This window comes from Sus scrofa, chromosome 12 (genome assembly GCF_000003025.6).
Source record: "Sus scrofa isolate TJ Tabasco breed Duroc chromosome 12, Sscrofa11.1, whole genome shotgun sequence".
Taxonomy (NCBI): Eukaryota; Metazoa; Chordata; class Mammalia; order Artiodactyla; family Suidae; genus Sus; species Sus scrofa.
In genome coordinates this window covers 57,032,526-57,050,408 of record NC_010454.4, presented here as the reverse complement: position 1 = coordinate 57,050,408, position 17,883 = coordinate 57,032,526, and the positions used below count along the sequence as shown (strand labels likewise).

The 17,883-nt window shown below is 44.7% G+C and overlaps 1 protein-coding gene across 1 annotated transcript in view; it reads right to left on the bottom strand.

The window, feature by feature from the left end:
- ARHGAP44 (Rho GTPase activating protein 44) overlaps window positions 1–509 on the bottom strand; it is a 156,807-nt gene extending 156,298 nt beyond the window's left edge. Inside the window, 1 exon segment of the mRNA XM_021067892.1 lies at window positions 93–509. Within this exon segment, the coding sequence (XP_020923551.1) occupies window positions 93–145 (53 nt within the window). The 5' untranslated portion in view covers window positions 146–509.

Here is a 17,883-nt window from a genome sequence, read left to right as displayed (position 1 = left end):
GGGAGGGCCGGCGCACCCGCTCCATCACCTGCGCGCCCGGCGGATGCAGCCTCGAGCGCGCACCAGCCCGCGGCGGCCGGCGGGTGACCTACCTGCCCACCGTCTGGTTGGCCAGCTGGCGCATGCGGTTGAACTGCTTCTTCATCGTGGCCCCGCTGGCGCGCTAGCCCGGAGCTGGGAAGGACGGAGCAGCCCGGAGCCCGCCGCAGGGTTACATGGCTTCCGCGCGGAGCCTCCGGGGCGACGGCGGCGGCACTGCGGAGCCTCCGGGAGCCGTCTGGCCCGCGCGCGGCTCCCTCCCGGGGGCTCCACCGCCTACTCCTCCTCCCGCCGCGGCGCCTGCTGCCGCATCCTCTTCACGCGCGCCGCGGCGCCTTCATCGCAACGCCCGGGCCGCCCTGGGCGCCGCCAGGTCCGCCCCGGCCGCCTGCCCCCAGCCCCGGTCCGGCGCGGGACCCGGGTCTCCGCAGGCTGGCTGGCCGGCTGGCAGGCGGGGGGTCCCCGCTGCGCCTGTGCGGAGGGCGCCGTGCATTCTGGGACTTGTAGTCTCGCGACCGGCGCCCACCTTTCCTCTGTCCAAAGTTTGCAAGTGCAGCGGGGAGCGGAGGTGGGAGGAGGCGGCGTCGCCCGAGGCTTTGGCCTTTAGCGTTCTAGGAAGGGAAAGGTTTTCCGGCTTTAAAAATAACAAAGGGGAACCAAGAATAGAACAGCAAATGAAGAGAGTGAGCTTCTGTCTTCCCTTGTATCTTTTTAAAACGAAATGCTCTGACGTTCACTCTCTTATTAGGTTCAGGTGTACTACATAATGATTTGACATTTGCATACATTATGGAATGATCACCACGATAGCCTAGTAACCACAGGTCCCCATACAAGTTATTACAATATTCCTGACGGTACCCGGTGTGCTGTAGATTACGTCGCCGCGACGTACTGTATAACTGGGGGTTTGAACCTCTGAATCCCCTGCCTCTCTTCCTCCCACCGCTCTCACTCTCCTCTCTTCTCGCATGCACCTGTTTGTATTTTAAGTGAATGCGAGGCGTCGCTGCTTTGAATTCCCAGGAGGAAGATTTAGGCCTGCGGGAAGGCATTCAGCGAGTTGCATAAGACCCCTTGATGAACGGTGAGGGGCGGGGTCAAGCTTGGACACAGGGGGTGATGGGCAGATTGTGAAACAGGCGCAGCATACCTCCCAGAAACTCGATCCTCGCTTTACACCAAACCTACCAGGTGATCAGAAGCCAAAATCATGCTCATGGGCCCGCTTTGGTTAGGATAAGTTTCTTGTATGTGATTCCAGCCTCATGGCTATTCTCATTTCCGTTTCATCGCTGGAGACCAAGGACCATCAGCTGTGGGGGCCTGCAGCGTCCTCCACAGCAGCAGCCCATTGGCATCAGGTGGCTCTTGAAGAGGGCTGGGACTTTCTCCCAGCTTCTATCTTTAGGCAAACAGAAGTGATTGCATTTAGGTTTTAGCATTATCTGCCAAGGAAAACAGTGTTGTGGGGTGGTAGGATCTCTGGATCAAACTGCTGTGAGTTGATATTAGAATTCTAAATACCAAGTATATAAACCTTAGAGAAAAAAGGCCATGCCCTCGCTAAACCTCCGTTTTTTCATCTCTCGCAGAGAAATGATACAAAGTTAAAGAACTATTTGTTAAATCACCAACAATCAAATAACATCTGAAGGTTTATGTAGGACACTCTCATATTCATTTACTACAAATATGATGATAGTTAATGCAATAGAGAAAAATGCTCTTCCTACAATTACTAATCCGATAAATGGAAGAACTCTTTTGAAATGGGATATATCGCATAGGTTGATGATAGGTACAAGATGTCCTGAATATAGTTCTAAGGATCTTGCTGGCCAGCTGAACAAAAGATGCTTTGAGGCATGTCTTGGCTGAATGAACATGAAATCTTTAATTAATTGTGAATTTAGCCTCAGCTTATTAGGTCAGCATCTCTCGCCAATTAAACGATGGTCTTATTTGATTTAACCAACTATGTTATGGCTACACTATCAATATAATTTTTACAAACTGAAATATTTCCCTTTTGAGATTTAAAGAAACAACACCACCAAAAAAAATCAGTCACGGGAGTTCCGTTGTGGCTCAGCAGTAATGACCCTGACGAATGTCCATGAGGTTGAGGGTCTGATCCCTGGCCTTGCTCAGTGGGTTAAGGATCTGGCATTGCCATGAGTTGTGTGTAGGCTGCAGATGCGGCTCAGATCCTGCATTGCTGTGGCTGTGGTGCAGGCTGGCAGCTGCAGCTCTGATTCAACCCCTAGCCTGGGAACTTCCATATGCTGCACGTGCAGCCCTAAAAAAGCAAAAAACAAACCAAAAAGGCATGACACGTTTTATATGTATAAATAATTGTGGGACTGTATGACTTTTAGTCACACCCTCTCTACTCATGTCTAGAATTGCACTGTCCGATATTGTAGCCGCCAACCACACGTGGCTATTGAAGTCAAAATTAAGTAAAATTTAAAATGTAGTCCCTCAATCACCCTAGCCACATTCTAAGAAGATTCCTATCATCTCAGAAAATTCTATTGGACATCACTAGTCTCACGGAACTCCAATATCATTGCAACCTCTGCTTTCAATTCTGAGATGTTTCGGCTCAGTTCTGCTTCTCCATAAAAGACAGCCTCCCCTGTAGTGTGTGTGCTCCAATAATATTTTATTAACTGACGGTTTCTTCACAAAGGTCTGTTTTCCTATGAGCTTTTCCTCCATTCAGGAAGCAGCCAGGGATTTTTCTGCTTCCTACTCCAGGGAAGGGATGACAGTGCAGGAAAAAAAAAAAAAAGAGTGTCAAGTCTTCTCTTTTTGATCTTTCAAAGCAGGCTTCAGAAATATATGTGAGAGAGCAGAGTTTTTAAAGAAAGAGGTTTTGAGTTTCAAGATTATGGGCTTTGGAACGTGAGTCGCCCATGCCATAAATAGCAGAGTGAGGGATGGCCTATCCTGCCTATAGAACCCACAGGCTGTGGGGTTTGAAGGTGACCATAGGGCAGTGAAAGTGGAGGAAAAGTAGACAATGAATGTGCAGATTTAACCACTGTTCAGAAACGTCACTGTCAGATTTCCCGTCATGGTGCAGTGGAAATGAATCAGACTAGAAACCATGAGGTTTTAGGTTTGATCCCTGGCCTCGCTCAGTGGGTTAAGGATCTGACATTTGCCGTGGGCTATGGCATAGGTCACAGACACGACTCGGATCCTGCATTGCTGTGGCTGTGGTATAGGCTGGCCGCTGTAGCTCCAATTCGACCCCTAGCCTGGGAACCTCCATATGCCAAGGGTGTGGCCCTTTAAAAAAAAAAAAAAAAAAAAGTCGGAGTTCCCGTCGTGGCACAGTGGTTAACGAATCCGACTAGGAACCATGCGGTTGCTGGTTCGATCCCTGCCCTTGCTCCGTGGGTTGACAATCCGGCGTTGCTGTGAGCTGTGGTGTGGGTTGCAGATGCGCTCAGATCCCGCGTTGCTGTGGCTCTGGCGTATGCCAGCGGCTGCAGCTCCCATTAGACCCCTAGCCTAAGAACCTCCATATGCCGTGGGAGCGGCCAAAAATGGCAAAAAGACAAAAAAAAAAAAAAAAAAAAAAAAAAAAAGTCACTGTTTATCCCTATGGGAGTAGATTATACTTTCTCTTCCCACTAAGATCAAGATCAATCATGTGATTTTCTTTGGCTGTAGAATATGCACAAAGTGACTTAATGCCACTTTGGAGCAGAAGCATTAAGAGTTTTTTGTGTTTTGTTTTGTTTTTTGTCTTTTTGCCATTTCTTGGGCCGCTCCCATAGCATATGGAGGTTCCCAGGCTAGGGGTCTAATAGGAGCTGTAGCTGCCAGCCTATTCCAGAGCCACAGCAACACAGGATCCGAGCTGCATCTGTGACCCACACCACAGCTCACGGCAACGCCGGATCCTTAACCCACGAGCAAGGGCAGGGATCGAACCCACAACCTCATGGTTCCTAGTCGGATTCGTTAACCACTGAGCCATGACGGGAACTCCGATTAAGAGCTATTTTGTGACCATACTCTCTTCTTCCTGTCCTCTGCCTTATCATGGCAGAGTGTATTTTCCTACCTAGTAACTTTGGACAAAGGCATGTGGGTTGAAGTGCCGTGTGCCCCCTCCATCCAGCCACATTAAGAGGTTCTACACATCTCCCTCTTGTCCTTGTCACCTTTGCTGGCCCCAGAAGGACAAACTTCCCCAGGGAACTCCTTGTCTGTTTGTTACCTTGGGATCCAGGACAAACACTTGCGGAGGCAGGCCTGATACAGAGCACAGCTGAAATTAAGGGAGTAATTAATGAATTCATTTTAGGGTGGGCTGATTGAAAAGAGAGATGAATAGAACAAAAGGGAAAAAGAATAACAGACATATGACTTTAGGAATGAGAAAAAGGATGTAATTGCTGATGCAAAAATAATTATGAGAATACTTTAGCAATTTGACGTCTGCCCTTTTTTTTTTTTTCCGACTTTTTAGGGCCACACCCATGGCATATGGAAGTTCCCAGGCTAGGGGTCAAATTGAAGCTGGAGACCCCGGTGTGCCCCACACCACAACAATGCAGGATTCGAGCCACATCTGTGACCTACACCACAGCTCATGCAATGCCAGATCCTTAACCCACCGCTTAAACTTTGCACATACACTTATTTCCTTAAGATCGAAATTAAAAGAATTAGAAGTTCTGCAAAAATACACACTACTGTATATAAAATAAACAATAAGGATTTAGCACAGGGAACTATATTCAATATCTTGTAATAACCTATAATGGAAAAGAATTTGAAATATACATACATATATATCACTTTGTTGTACACTTGAAACTACTATATATAAAAGAGAAAAACAGTAAGGACCTACTATATAGAATACAGGGAAATATATTCAATATCTTATAATAACCTAAAATGGAAAAGAATTTGAAATATATATGTGTATGGTCAGGGCCACACCTGCGGCATATGGAGGTTCCCAGGCTAGGGGTCGAATTGGAGCTACAGCTGCCAACCTATGCCACAACCACAGCCACGTGGGATCTGAGCCACATCTGCGACCTACACCACAGCTCATGGCAACGCCGGATCCTTAACCCTCTGAGCAAGGCCAGGATCGAATCCAAACCTCATGGTTACCAGTCGGGTTCGTTAACCACTGAGCCACGACAGGAACTCCCTGAAATATGTATATATATATATATATATACATATGTCTAGATATACATATATATCACTTCGCTATACACTTGAAACTACTATAAAATAGGTAAATAAGAAGGACCTACTATATATAGTACTGGGAAATATATTCAGTATCTTGTAATAACGTATAATGGAAAAGAATCTGAAAAAAATATGTGTGTGTGTAACTGAATCACTGTTCTGTATACCCGAAACTAACACAATCTTGTAAGTCAACTATAGTTCAATTTGAAAAAGAATTTTTGCATAAAATTGTGTCATGTTTTGAGCTCCTTAGTACCTTGCCAAATTACCCTCTAGATTAAAAAAAAAAAAAAAAAGGAAACATTTTGCAGGCCCACCTACCATGCGTAACTGTTCTATCTTCCCCTCACCCGGACCCACATGGAGTATTACCACTTTTAATAATCTTGCCAGATGAATAGATGAGACGTAGCATTACAGTGCTATTTTAATTTGCAGAGCATTTTTTTTCATCGCATTAAATATTTCCTCACTTTCCATGACTATTAGTATTCTTTTCCAATTAATTTGTTACTTCTTAATATCCTCACCTGGTTTTCATTTTTGTTTTTTTAGGGCCACACCCATGGCATAGGGAGGTTCCCAGGCTAGGAGTCGAATCAGAGCTGAGCTGCCAGCCTATACCACAGCCACAGCAACATGGGATCCTTAGCCCACTGAGGGAGGCCAGGATCGAACCTGTACCCACATGGATACTAATTGGGTTTGTTACAGCTGAGACACGACAGGAACTGCTCAGCCTGGTTTTCTCTCATGGGGTTCCATATTTTTAAAAAGCTCTTTTAATTCTATTAACTATACTAATGCGATTACGTCTTATGGCAAATATTTCCTCTAGTTTGGCCTTCCCCCTTTAAAATCTCTAATGTTGATTTTTTTTTTTTCTTCCAGGAATTTGACATTTTTAAGGTGGTCAAATCCATCAGTCTTTTCCTTTATGTTTTATGCCTTTGGTTTAATGCTTAGGAAGCCTACTGCATCCTAAAGTTGGGAAATCTATTCTCATCTAAGCCGTTTTATGTGTTAATTCCCTTTATTCAGAGCAAATTTTAAATGCAACTTTGAGGACCAAAGAATGAACTAGAGCCAGTGGTTTTGACTCATTTCTTCCTCCAACGTCATTTTGAAATAACTCAAATGTGTCTATCTATATGTATATATATATATATACATACATATATATATGTTTGAGAAATTCTACGTCACTCATGGGAAATTAGAGGAAGATCCTACTAGCTATCTTGGCTTCGCAGAAAATGGTACTGGTGATTTTTTAAAAACAGTTTTATTGGGGTTCCCATGGTAGCTCAGCAGTTAATGAACCCAACTCGGATCCATGAGGACGCAGTTTCGATCCCTAGTTTGGCTGGGTGGATTAAGGATCTGATGTTGCCATGAGCTGTGGTGTAGGTCGCAGAGGCACTCAGATCCCACGTTGCTGTGGCTGTGGCATAGGCTGCCGGCTACAGCTCTGATTCCACGCCTAGCCTGGGAAACTCCATATGCTGCAGATGCAGCCCTAAAAAGACAAAAAAAAAAATTATTATAGTTAATTTACAATGCTCTGTCAATTTCTGCTGTACAGCACAGCGAGCCATTCATACATATATACACATTCTTTTTCTCGAATTATCCTCCATCATGTTCCATCGCAAGTGATGAGATATAGTTCCCTGTGCTGTACAGCAGGATCTCATTGCTTATCGACTTCAACTGCAATAGTTTGCACCTATTATGAACCAGTGATTTTTGAGTGAGGCAGGCACTGGTCAAGCAAAAGTTACCATGTGTAGTAAGTTTTTGGGGGACATTAAATAGAGACCTACACAATCTCTGATAGGTCACCTCCCCCACCATCTCGGCCACCAAATCCTGACCAACCAGAGAATGAACAAACAGGGGAAGGAAAAAAAAAAAAAAGGCAGTGGTTCAACACAGTAGTAAAGATAATGATGACAATAATGAGAATGGCAAATGACCATAATAAACCGTACAGCTAAGAACTACTGTAAGTACTTCAACATGAATTCTCTTATGTCATCCTTAAAAGAACTCTGGGATGAGGGTTTTATGACAGCCCTCACATGAATCAAAGCTCAGGGGCCTTATGTGAATAGCCATGCAAGCATCACAGCTGGGACTCAAACCCAGGTTTTCCTGGTTCAAATGCCTGTGCTTTTACTACTGGCTATGAACGCCATAAAACAGGGAGGCTAATCTGAGGGTTCAGAGAAATCTCTTCCAGTGAAAAAGTTATAGCAGGAAGGAAGGGAAATATATTTTTAAAGTCTAATTTGTATTCTTGGTGAGAACGGAGAGAACATTGCTTTAATATGACAGGAGCTGGTTGCCATGAAAAAGAGCCATATTAAACAAGAAAGGGTTCTTGGATAAGAAACATATGACTTCTAAGCTAATGAAACTCAATAGAGGCAGGAAATAGCAGAGCTGGCGCTGCCCAAAGTGAAATTGGCGCATTGGAAGATGGGCTGGAAGATAGCTCCCAAAAATCAGAGGAAAAAAGTAGATAATTCGATGAAATGAAGGGAAAAGGACGAGAGACATGGACTCTTTTTCAGAACATTAAAAATATATATGGTATAATTTCCAGAGCAGATGATGAGAGAGAAAATAGCATAAAACTCTTGAATAATATTTTGCAAATCAAAATTTAAATCATTTATCAAGGGCCAGAAAATATTACCATGCCTGGGGAAGGGGGGAGAGAAAGGACCCTAGATGTATCTTGGTAAAACTTTTGAATTTTAAAGATGGATACATACTGTATTGTGTATTTGAAAACTCCCAAGAGAGTTGACCTCAAAAGTTCTCATCATAAGAAAACAATTGTAATTTGTGTCATTGATGTCAATTAGACTTATTGTGGAGATCATTTCCCAATATATACATATAATTGAATTGTTATGTTGTACACCTGAAACAAATACAATGTTATGTGTCAATTACACCTCAATTTAAAACAACCACCAGCATAAAAAAAAAGCATAGATACAAATGAGTCTAATTGTTCAGAGAAAAGAACTTTGTCTTTGAAGAAAAGAAAACCTTATGCACTCATGCTTCCTATTTGCAACACTCAATGCCTATAAAATTCAGAGCCATGTTTACAGAGTTCCAGCGGAGACAGGTTGTAATTCAAATGCAACTCGAAAATTCTACATCTGGTCTAACATTCACAAACAAGGGTGAAAGAAAGTCATTTTTAAAGAGGCAAGGACCGGAAAGGTTTATTAGCCACCCAGTCTCTAAAAAGCTCACTAAAAAATTTACCCTTCCTAAAAGAAATAAAAACGAGAGAGCATCTTCTATAGGACTATGGGGTAGAGAATGATTCCTTAAACATGACACGAAATATTCTTCCCTTAAAGGAAATATTGATAAATTGGATTACTTAACAATGAAAGACTTTGATGAGATAATACTATGAAAATAATAAAAAAATTTAAAAAAAGCAACCCTCAGGGCAGGAGGAGTTACTTGCAATATATTCAACAGTCAAAGGATTCAACTCCAGAATATAGAAAGGATTCTACAATATAACAGGAAAAAGGCAGAAAACCCAAAAGTAAAACAGATGGGAGACTTGAATGGTCACCTTACCGCAGAGATGAATCCCAAAGGCCAAGGGACATGTGAGAGTTGCTCAACTGCATGAGTCATCCAATATATGCTGATTGACTTTTCGATGGAGAACCACCAACCACCCACGCAACGGCTGACATTGAAAAGGACCAGCAAAACCAAGTGTTGGTAAGAATGTCGCTCAGCTGAAACTCGTATGTTTTGATGGAGGGTAAAGAGGACAAGTACTTCAGAAAGCTATTTTACATGATTAGCTAAGGCTGAGCAGTATGCAGACCCCTACAATGCAACAATATCACATCTTCAACAAAAGTGTGTACCTATCAGGACCAAAGCCTTGTTCCAGAATATCTGCATCGGCATCATTCTCCACAGTCAGGAATTGAAAACAATGGAAATGCCTGTCAACAGCAGGATGGATAAATAAAAGGTGAAAACAGCCAGGCCATGGAATACTATACAGCAATGAAAACAGGTGCATGACTGCCGACCCCCACAATGGGTGAAACACAGATGACTGTCACCAACAAGGCTGAGCATAGAAAGCTGGCTTCAAGTCCTGGCCACAGCAATTAGGCAAACAAAAGAAATAAAAGGCATCCATATAGGAAGAGAAGAGATAAAACTGTCACTGTATGCAGATGATATGATACTATACATAGAAAACCCTAAGGACTAAACCCAAAAACTACTTGAACTGATTAATAAATTCAGCAAAATAGCAGGATATAAGATTAACATTCAGAAGTCAGTTGCATTTCTGTATACCAGCAATGAAATATTAGAAAAGGAATACAAAAATACGATACCTTTTAAAATTGCACCTCACAAAATCAAATACCTTGGAATACACCTGACCAAAGAGGTAAAGGACCTATATGCCGAGAACTATAAAACTTTAATCAAAGAAATCAAAGAAGATGTAAAGAAATGGAAAGATATTCCATGTTCATGGATTGGAAAAATCAATATTGTAAAAATGGCCATACTACCCAAAGCAATCTACAGATTCAATGCAATCCCTATCCAATTACCCATGACATTTTTCACAGAACTAGAACAAACAATCCAAACATTTATATGGAACAACAAAAGACCCAGAATCGCCAAAGCAATCCTGAGAAACAAAAACCAAGCAGGAGGCATAACTCTCCCAGACTTCAAGAAATACTACAAAGCCACAGTCATCAAAATAGTGTGGTACTGGTTCCAAAACAGACAGACAGACCAATGGAACAGAATACAGAACCCGGAAATAAACCCTGACACCTATGGTCAATTAATCTTTGACAAGGGAGGCAGAACATCAAATGGGAAAAGGAAAGTCTATTCAGCAAGCATTGCTGGGAAACCTGGACAGCTGCATGCAAAGCAATGAAACTAGAACACACCCTCACACCATGCACAAAAATAAACTCCAAATGGCTGAAAGACTTAAATATATGACAGGACACCATCAAACTCCTAGAAGAAAACATAGGCAAAACACTCTCTGACATCAACATCATGAATATTTTCTCAGGTCAGTCTCCCAAAGCAATAGAAATTAGAGCAAAAATAAACCCATGGGACCTCATCAAACTGAAAAGCTTTTGCACAGCAAAGGAAACCCAAAAGAAAACAAAAAGACAACTTTCAAAATGGGAGAAAATAGTTTCAAATGATGCAACCGACAAGGGCTTAATCTCTAGAATATATAAACAACTTATACAACCCAACAGCAAAAAAGCCAATCAATCAATGGAAAAATGGGCAAAAGACCTGAATAGATATTGCTCCAAAGAAGATATACAGATGGCCAGCAAACACATGAAAAAATGCTCGACATCGCTGATTATAAGAGAAATGCAAATCAAAACTACCATGAGATACTACCTCACACCAGTCAGAATGGCCATCATTAATAAGTCCACAAATAACAAGTGCTGGAGGGGCTGTGGAGAAAAGGGAACCCTCCTGCACTGTTGGTGGGAATGTAAACTGGTACAGCCACTATGGAGAACAGTTTGGAGATACCTTAGAAATCTATACATAGAACTTCCATATGATCCCGCAATCCCACTCTTGGGCATCTATCCGGACAAAACTCTACTTAAAAGAGACACATGCACCCGCATGTTCATTGCAGCACTATTCACAATAGCCAGGACATGGAAACAACCCAAATGTCCATCGACAGATGATTGGATTCGGAAGAGTGGTATATATACACAATGGAATACTACTCAGCCATAAAAAGAATGACATAATGCCATTTGCAGCAACATGGATGGAAGTAGAGAATCTCATCCTGAGTGAAATGAGCCAGAAAGACAAAGACAAATACCATATGATATCACTTATAACTGGAATCTAATATCCAGCACAAATGACATCTCCTCAGAAAAGAAAATCAAGGACTTGGAGAAAAGACTTGTGGCTGCCTGATGGGAGGGGGGGAGTGGGAGGGATCGGGAGCTTGGGCTTATCAGACACAACTTGGAATAGATTTACAAGGAGATCCTGCTAAATAGCATTGAGAACTATGTCTAGATACTCATGTTGCAACAGAACAAAGGGTGGGGGGAAAAATGTAATTGTAATGTATACATGTAAGGATAACTTGATCCCCTTGCTATACAGTGGGAAAATAAAAAAAAAAAGAGAAAAAAGAAAGCTGGCTTCAAGAGAGTGCACACTCTATGATTTCATTGATGTAAAGTCCAAAAACAGGCAAACCTCACCAACAGGAATGGAAGTCAGGATATTGGGTACCTGTATGGGGCAAGGAGGGATGTTAGAGATAAGACCGGTGGCCTGGCCCCTGCACCCTCTCAGCTGAATAATTGCAGGGTGAATGAAAGTAGCTGGAGGTTCTAGCTTCCTCAGGTGGCTTGTATTTGGGGCAGCCATAGTCCAGCTTTGCCTGGGACCGTTCTGGATGTGTCTGTTATCGCTGCCTCCTGCTGGATTCAGCATTTGTCCTGAGCAAAAGTCTTCTGATCTGGATGATCAATGAGATGGTCAGCCCCACTGGACACTGTCCTGACCAGGCATTATCCCCCCGGGGAAGTGGCCACGTGAACCCTTGCCAAATTGATGTGGAGCAGAAGCAGAGGGCCCAGACCCTACCTCGGGCTTGCAGAGGGGCAAGAACACTGGATTCCGTGCGCCGTCCTAGAGGTCCACGTGGCTCAAAGAGCCGCAGTTCCCACCCTGGAGCGGTCCAGGCTACCCTGGCTTGGAGGTCCCTTGCTGGACGATGATACCAAGGGAGTGAGACTGTGCCTTCCCTGAGACCCTGTAGGCTGGCAGCAGGAATAAGTGGAAAGTCCCAGCACCTCCCTCTCAGCAGCTGTGGCACCAATTTCCTGGCCTGGAGCCCAGAGGCACCTGGGCCCATCTCAAAATAACCCACCTGATGGAGTTTCCTGGAGGGTGAAGGATTCAGTGTTTTCACTACAGCGGCTCGGGTCATTGCTGTGGCACAGGTTTAATCCCTGGCTGCGGAACTTCCATATGCCATGGGCATGGCAAAAAAAAAAAAAAAAAAAAAAAAAAGCCCTCCCGCCCAACAAAAACAAAACAACAAAACAAAAATACCGAAAACAAAACAACCCCAGGAACGGTCGGTCCTTGCTTCCATTACGTGTCCAGGCCATTCCTTGACGTTTGGAAGTGATGTGGGCTTTAGAGTAATAACGTGGGCGTCTCATAAATCTTGGGCATATGCTAAATCCAGGTTTCTACGTTGAGCCACGGGGGACCATGCCTCACCCCCACTAAATGGTAAACATGGATATCCACTTACATTATTAGTATTATGACAATATCATTACGTTATTAGTTGCTTTTGTGATGGTTTAATTTTATGTGTCAGCTTGACTGGCTGCCCACAGAGCAGGTAAAATATTATTCCTGGGTGTGTCCGTGAGGGTGTTTCTGGAAGAGATTGCATTTAGTTTTGTTTGTTCTTACTCATTTAAATTAAGATTGGGGAGTTCCTATTGTTTGTGGCTCAGTAGGTCAAGACCCAACTAGTATCCATGAGGATGTGGGTTCAATCCCTGGCCTCTCTCAGAGGGTTAAGGATCTGGCATTGCCACAAGCTCTGGGGTAGGTCACAGATGCGGCTTGGATCCTGCTTTGCTGTGGCTGTGACATACACGTAGGCCAGCAGCGGCAGCTCCCTTTCAACCCCCTAACCTGGGAACTTCCATATGCCACGGGTGTGGCCCTAAAAGGAAGAAAAAATTAAGACTGGTTTATCCTTCATGAAAAAACATCTAAGATACTTTTCACTGTGGTTAGTTGTGTAAAGAAGCCACATTCTTTAGACTGTGGTGATGGTTGCACAACTATAATAAAATTTATTGAATGAAAAATACAGTTAAAAAGCCACATACTATTGAAAAGTCCAGCAGGAGAGAAATGAACCGAGAGACGTGGTGGAGAGTCCGAAAATTTAATCCGATGGAAGGAAGCCTGCTCAGTACACCTAAAATTACTCCAATAACCCAGAAAAAAAAAGCATGAAATTTTAATTTTCAGAAGAGATTGGACTCCGTAGAGGGAGTGAAGGCGATCCATTCTCATTAATGTAGGTGGCATCGTTCCATCCACTAAGGCTTGAACGATCAAAGAAGTGGAGGAGGAGGATTCTCTTGGTCCTCCCGAGCTAAGCCATCCGTCTCCTCCCGCCCTCCTCCTCCAGAGCGCCTCGTTCCAACTGCAGGATTTACACCACGGGCTATGCGAGTTCTCAGACCTTCGGCCCTGGACTGAACTCTACCACTGGCTGTCCTGCTGCTCCACTTTGCAGACAGAGGGTTGTGATATATCTCAGCCCACATAGTCATGTGAGCCAATTTCCATAACAAAACTCTGTAGTTCTGTATCTATATAGACTCTATAGAGAGCTATACAGATCTGTCTATATAGACTCTCTATAGAGAGATATACAGACCTATCTCTATAGTTACATGGGTACTGCTCTATATATCGTAACAGATACATCTTTATTTTATAGAGATATCTATATCCATAGAGACCTCGACACCTGTATGTCTGTTTCTATCTCCATGTCTTAATCTATATCTATCTATAGCTAAATATATCCAATGGATTCTGTTTCTCTGGAGAATCCTGACTAATATAGTATTGCAAACAGATTCATGGACAGAGAGAACAGACTTGGGGGGTTGGGGGGGAGGAAGTGGGGTGGATGGGGGAGTTTGGGGTTCGTAGATGCAAACTATGGTATTTAGGATGGATAAGCAATGAGGTCCCGCTCTACAGTACAGGGAGCTGCGTTGTTTCTTGGGATAGACAGACCATGACGGAAGATAATACGATAAAAAGAATGTGTGTGTGTGTCTGTGGGTGTGAGAGAGAGAGAGAGAGACTGGGTCACTATGGTGTATGGCAGAAATGACGCAACAATGTATATCAACTGTACTCAAATTAAAATGCGGTATTGCATCAATAGTCGCTCGACTTCTAGTTCTCAGATCCCATCGCTTTCTGTCTCCGAGCTTCCCTTATTTTCCTAGAGTAACACCTTGTATACTACGTGGTTCATGATTTTACCTCCTCTTTCATTATATCCTCCACTACCAGGTTCTGTTCTCTTACTTTCCCCCCCATACCTACCACATCCCAAACTTGGCTCAAGCCACCCCTGCCTTCTCTGCTTCCGCTGGCAGGCTCCTAATGTTGTTAGTGGGACGTCCCACTGACAGGCAGAGGGGCGGTCCCCAGCCAAGTATCCAGCTCTACCTGGGCATCCTTCTGTCTCCTGATGAGCTCTCCCTTCTGCCTTCTGCTCTTCCTCACTGCCCTTTTCTAGCACCTACCACAAGGGAGCGGATGCACTTGCTCCCAGCTGAGTACGGTGCCAGGCTGTGTTGTCCTTTCTTACTCGTGCGTCTCCTCCACCACAGGGCAAACATCTTGCAAGAAGGGATTGTGCAGAGGCCAGCCACCCTTCGTGCCTTTTCAGCTTCCTCCTGGTAACAGCATCCCGAACTTCCCTTAGGAAACCTCACCTTCAGTCACATCCATCCATATGACTCACAGGATTCCACACCACAGCTCAGGGCTCAGCAGGCAGGGGTCCCGGCCCTGGGAGTGAACTTGTGTCTCATTCTCACAGCCGCAGAGATGGGTCCAGGCATGCAACTCCTGGCAGGCAGCTGTCAGATTTCTGCTGCCACTCTTAGGAGTGAGAAATTCTCTTTTTCCTGGAATTACTAATCTGGCAGGAGACCACCCGGGGCTTCTGGCAACCTAGGACCTTCTTTTTTTCATATTATGGCTGCACCTGCAGCATATGGCAGTTCCCAGGCTAGGGATCGATTTGGAGCTGCAGCTGCCGGCCTACACCTCAGCCATGGCAACACCAGAACCAAGCTGCATCTGCAGCCCATGCTGCAGCTCGTGGCAACCCTGGATCCTGAACCCCCTGAGCGAGGCCAGGGATCCAACCCGCATCCTCACAGAGACTATGTCATATTCTTAACCTGCTGAGCCACAGGGGAACTCCAACCTGGGACCTTCTTGCTTCTATGCAGGGAGAACCCACCAGAAAATTCAGCCACAGCAGGGAGGGCAGATCACCTCTAAACTAGAGCTGAGGGCACCACTGCAGGGCGCTTTCGCATCTCAGCTCCTCCACGTGGCGTATATACTCACGGATGAGAAAAGGACGGTCTGGAATCCACTTAAGAAAGCAGGTAAAAACTCGGTCTTCTTTGGGGAGTCTATACAGATCTTTAGATCATCTTGATACCCAGTTTATTCTACATCACCATTCGGTCTGCTTAGTTGCTCAACTGGTGAAAACATTGGCTAAGCCGTGTGTATTTTAATAGCATTTAAGTAACTGCAGAGTCTGCTTTTCTCCACCAAAGTCCTCATCTAATTAGTTGCATCAGTGGTAAGTGTGGGTGAGTGGCGGGGTGGGGGCGGGGGGTAGCGTTTAAATTCAGGGACATCGCAGAAAAGTCAAGTGGGATGCCTGGCTCTGCCCGTTTCTAGGTGGGTAACCCTCAGGAATTGACTGAGCCTTTCCCAACTCAGTTTCTTCCTTGTACCCTGGGGATAATCTTAGCCCAGCTTCAAGGTGCCACTGTGAGGATGCAGCGAAAGAACACAGCACAATGCCTGCTCCATTGCTGAGTCAAGAAAAAAGCTTCCACCTTGTTCTAAAATAAACATTTTATTTAAAAATATATATGTATTTTCAAAAAGAACACATGCCAACTTTGGGATTTAGCCATTGCTTTTTTCCCTGGTCACCCACATTTCTCTCTAGTTGTGAACAGTTGAGCAAAAGAGGCTGGCACGAAATCCACCGCCACGCAGGGTCCCTGCGGGAACGGGTACTGGCTCTTTTGCTTTCTTTGCTAAGTGCCTCTTTGGGGTTCGCCAAGGGAGGATTGCTAGCCCCCAGCCACGCCCTGCCCTCTCCCCTCGCTGCAGGTGCATAGGAGATGAATCCAGGGAGCAGCGTGGATGCCCTTCCTTTGGAAAACATCGGAACAGCCTTCAGGATCCTCATTTTCCCATAAACCCTCAGGGGCTGTTAAACCCTGTACAGGAAACTCACATGACCAGTGAGCCCAAGGCTGAAGGCAATTAAAATAAGCACACGGGACAATCAGGAGTTTGTCTTCATCCGTAGACTTCTAGAAGCCACCGACTCTGACAGCTGGAAGGAAACTTACTCATATGTTATTAAATGCAACGAGTCCTATTACAATTTCCCTGGAAGACGACAGAAAATTTTCGCAGTTCTTGTTTTAAAATCATCTCCTAATGCATAGTCTCACCCTAGCCAGGGCGCCTCTGAAATGTGGGTTCCAGAATCAAACCCAGCTCCCTAATATCCTGAGCAGCTCTCAGGCCATAACAATGTCTTGTTCCAGGACTTGGACTCTGTGTGTCTGTTAATACCACCCAATAAAGCATCTGAACCCCCCTGCTGGTTTCTACTGGATTTATAGGAAAACAAAGACTCTAGACTCTTTCACTCTGAGTTCTCATAGCTGATAGCAAACTGTGTGACTTTGTGTGAGGATGGAAGGCCAATGGGCAGGGGGCAAGCTCAGAACCCTGCTTTTCTCCTAAAAGGTGGAGGCTCCCAGGGACACCCCTCCTTCCCCTGAAGTGTCCCTTTTGTCCAGAATTTGTTCTGAAGGTCATGACTAAGGGGTGGGGTTAAAAAGTTTCCCCTGATTTTCAAGAGGTTTCCAATAGCTGGCAGTGAAAACAAACCCCAAAGCTCTCGCTGATTGTGGCGGAGGTATGGAAAGGTCTTGAAGTCAAATGTTGCTACTGTTGGATCACAGAAGAAAAAAAATGTTAGCATGGGCATAGCTTTAAGCTAAAAAGGGGTCCTCCCTTTGGGGAAAACAGAAACCCCTTTGTCATCATGGCCAAAGGGTTTCTAGCTGGAAGCCTGGGACATTCCCAGGGTTCTCGCCTATAGGAACCCCAATTCCCCAGTCCCTCGACATCTGAGCCGTCCGCGTAGAGTCACTGCAGTCCTGGACATTGGGGGGCGGGCGGGGGGTGGGGGGTCTGTGTGGTGTTTACAGGTGAGACATGGGATAATTAGCCCCTGGATGAGTAAGTCTGCTACAGGAGTTTTTAGCCAAGCCAGCACTGGTTTCTAGAAATGCTGATGGGAGTTTCAATGGTTTTTGAAAAAGACTGTCTGGGATGCTTGGGGTAGGGTTTTGACTCTTTTTTTTTTTTTTTTTCCAATTGGAAAGAAGTGTTTCTGAATGGCAAGTCCACCAGTTCACAGACCCGCGACTCTGCAGGTGAAGACCCTCGTTTATGGGTGCAATCGTCTCATTGGAACGAACGGCTTCTCATCTAACCGTCTGCAATGTGCTTTTCATGACGCAATGTCTTAGCTGAACTGAGACGTTCAGATCTCCCCTCCTTTCCTGTCTCTGTTCCTTCCCTCCCTCCCTCTTGCCTTTAGAGCAGACCACGTGCCATCTCACT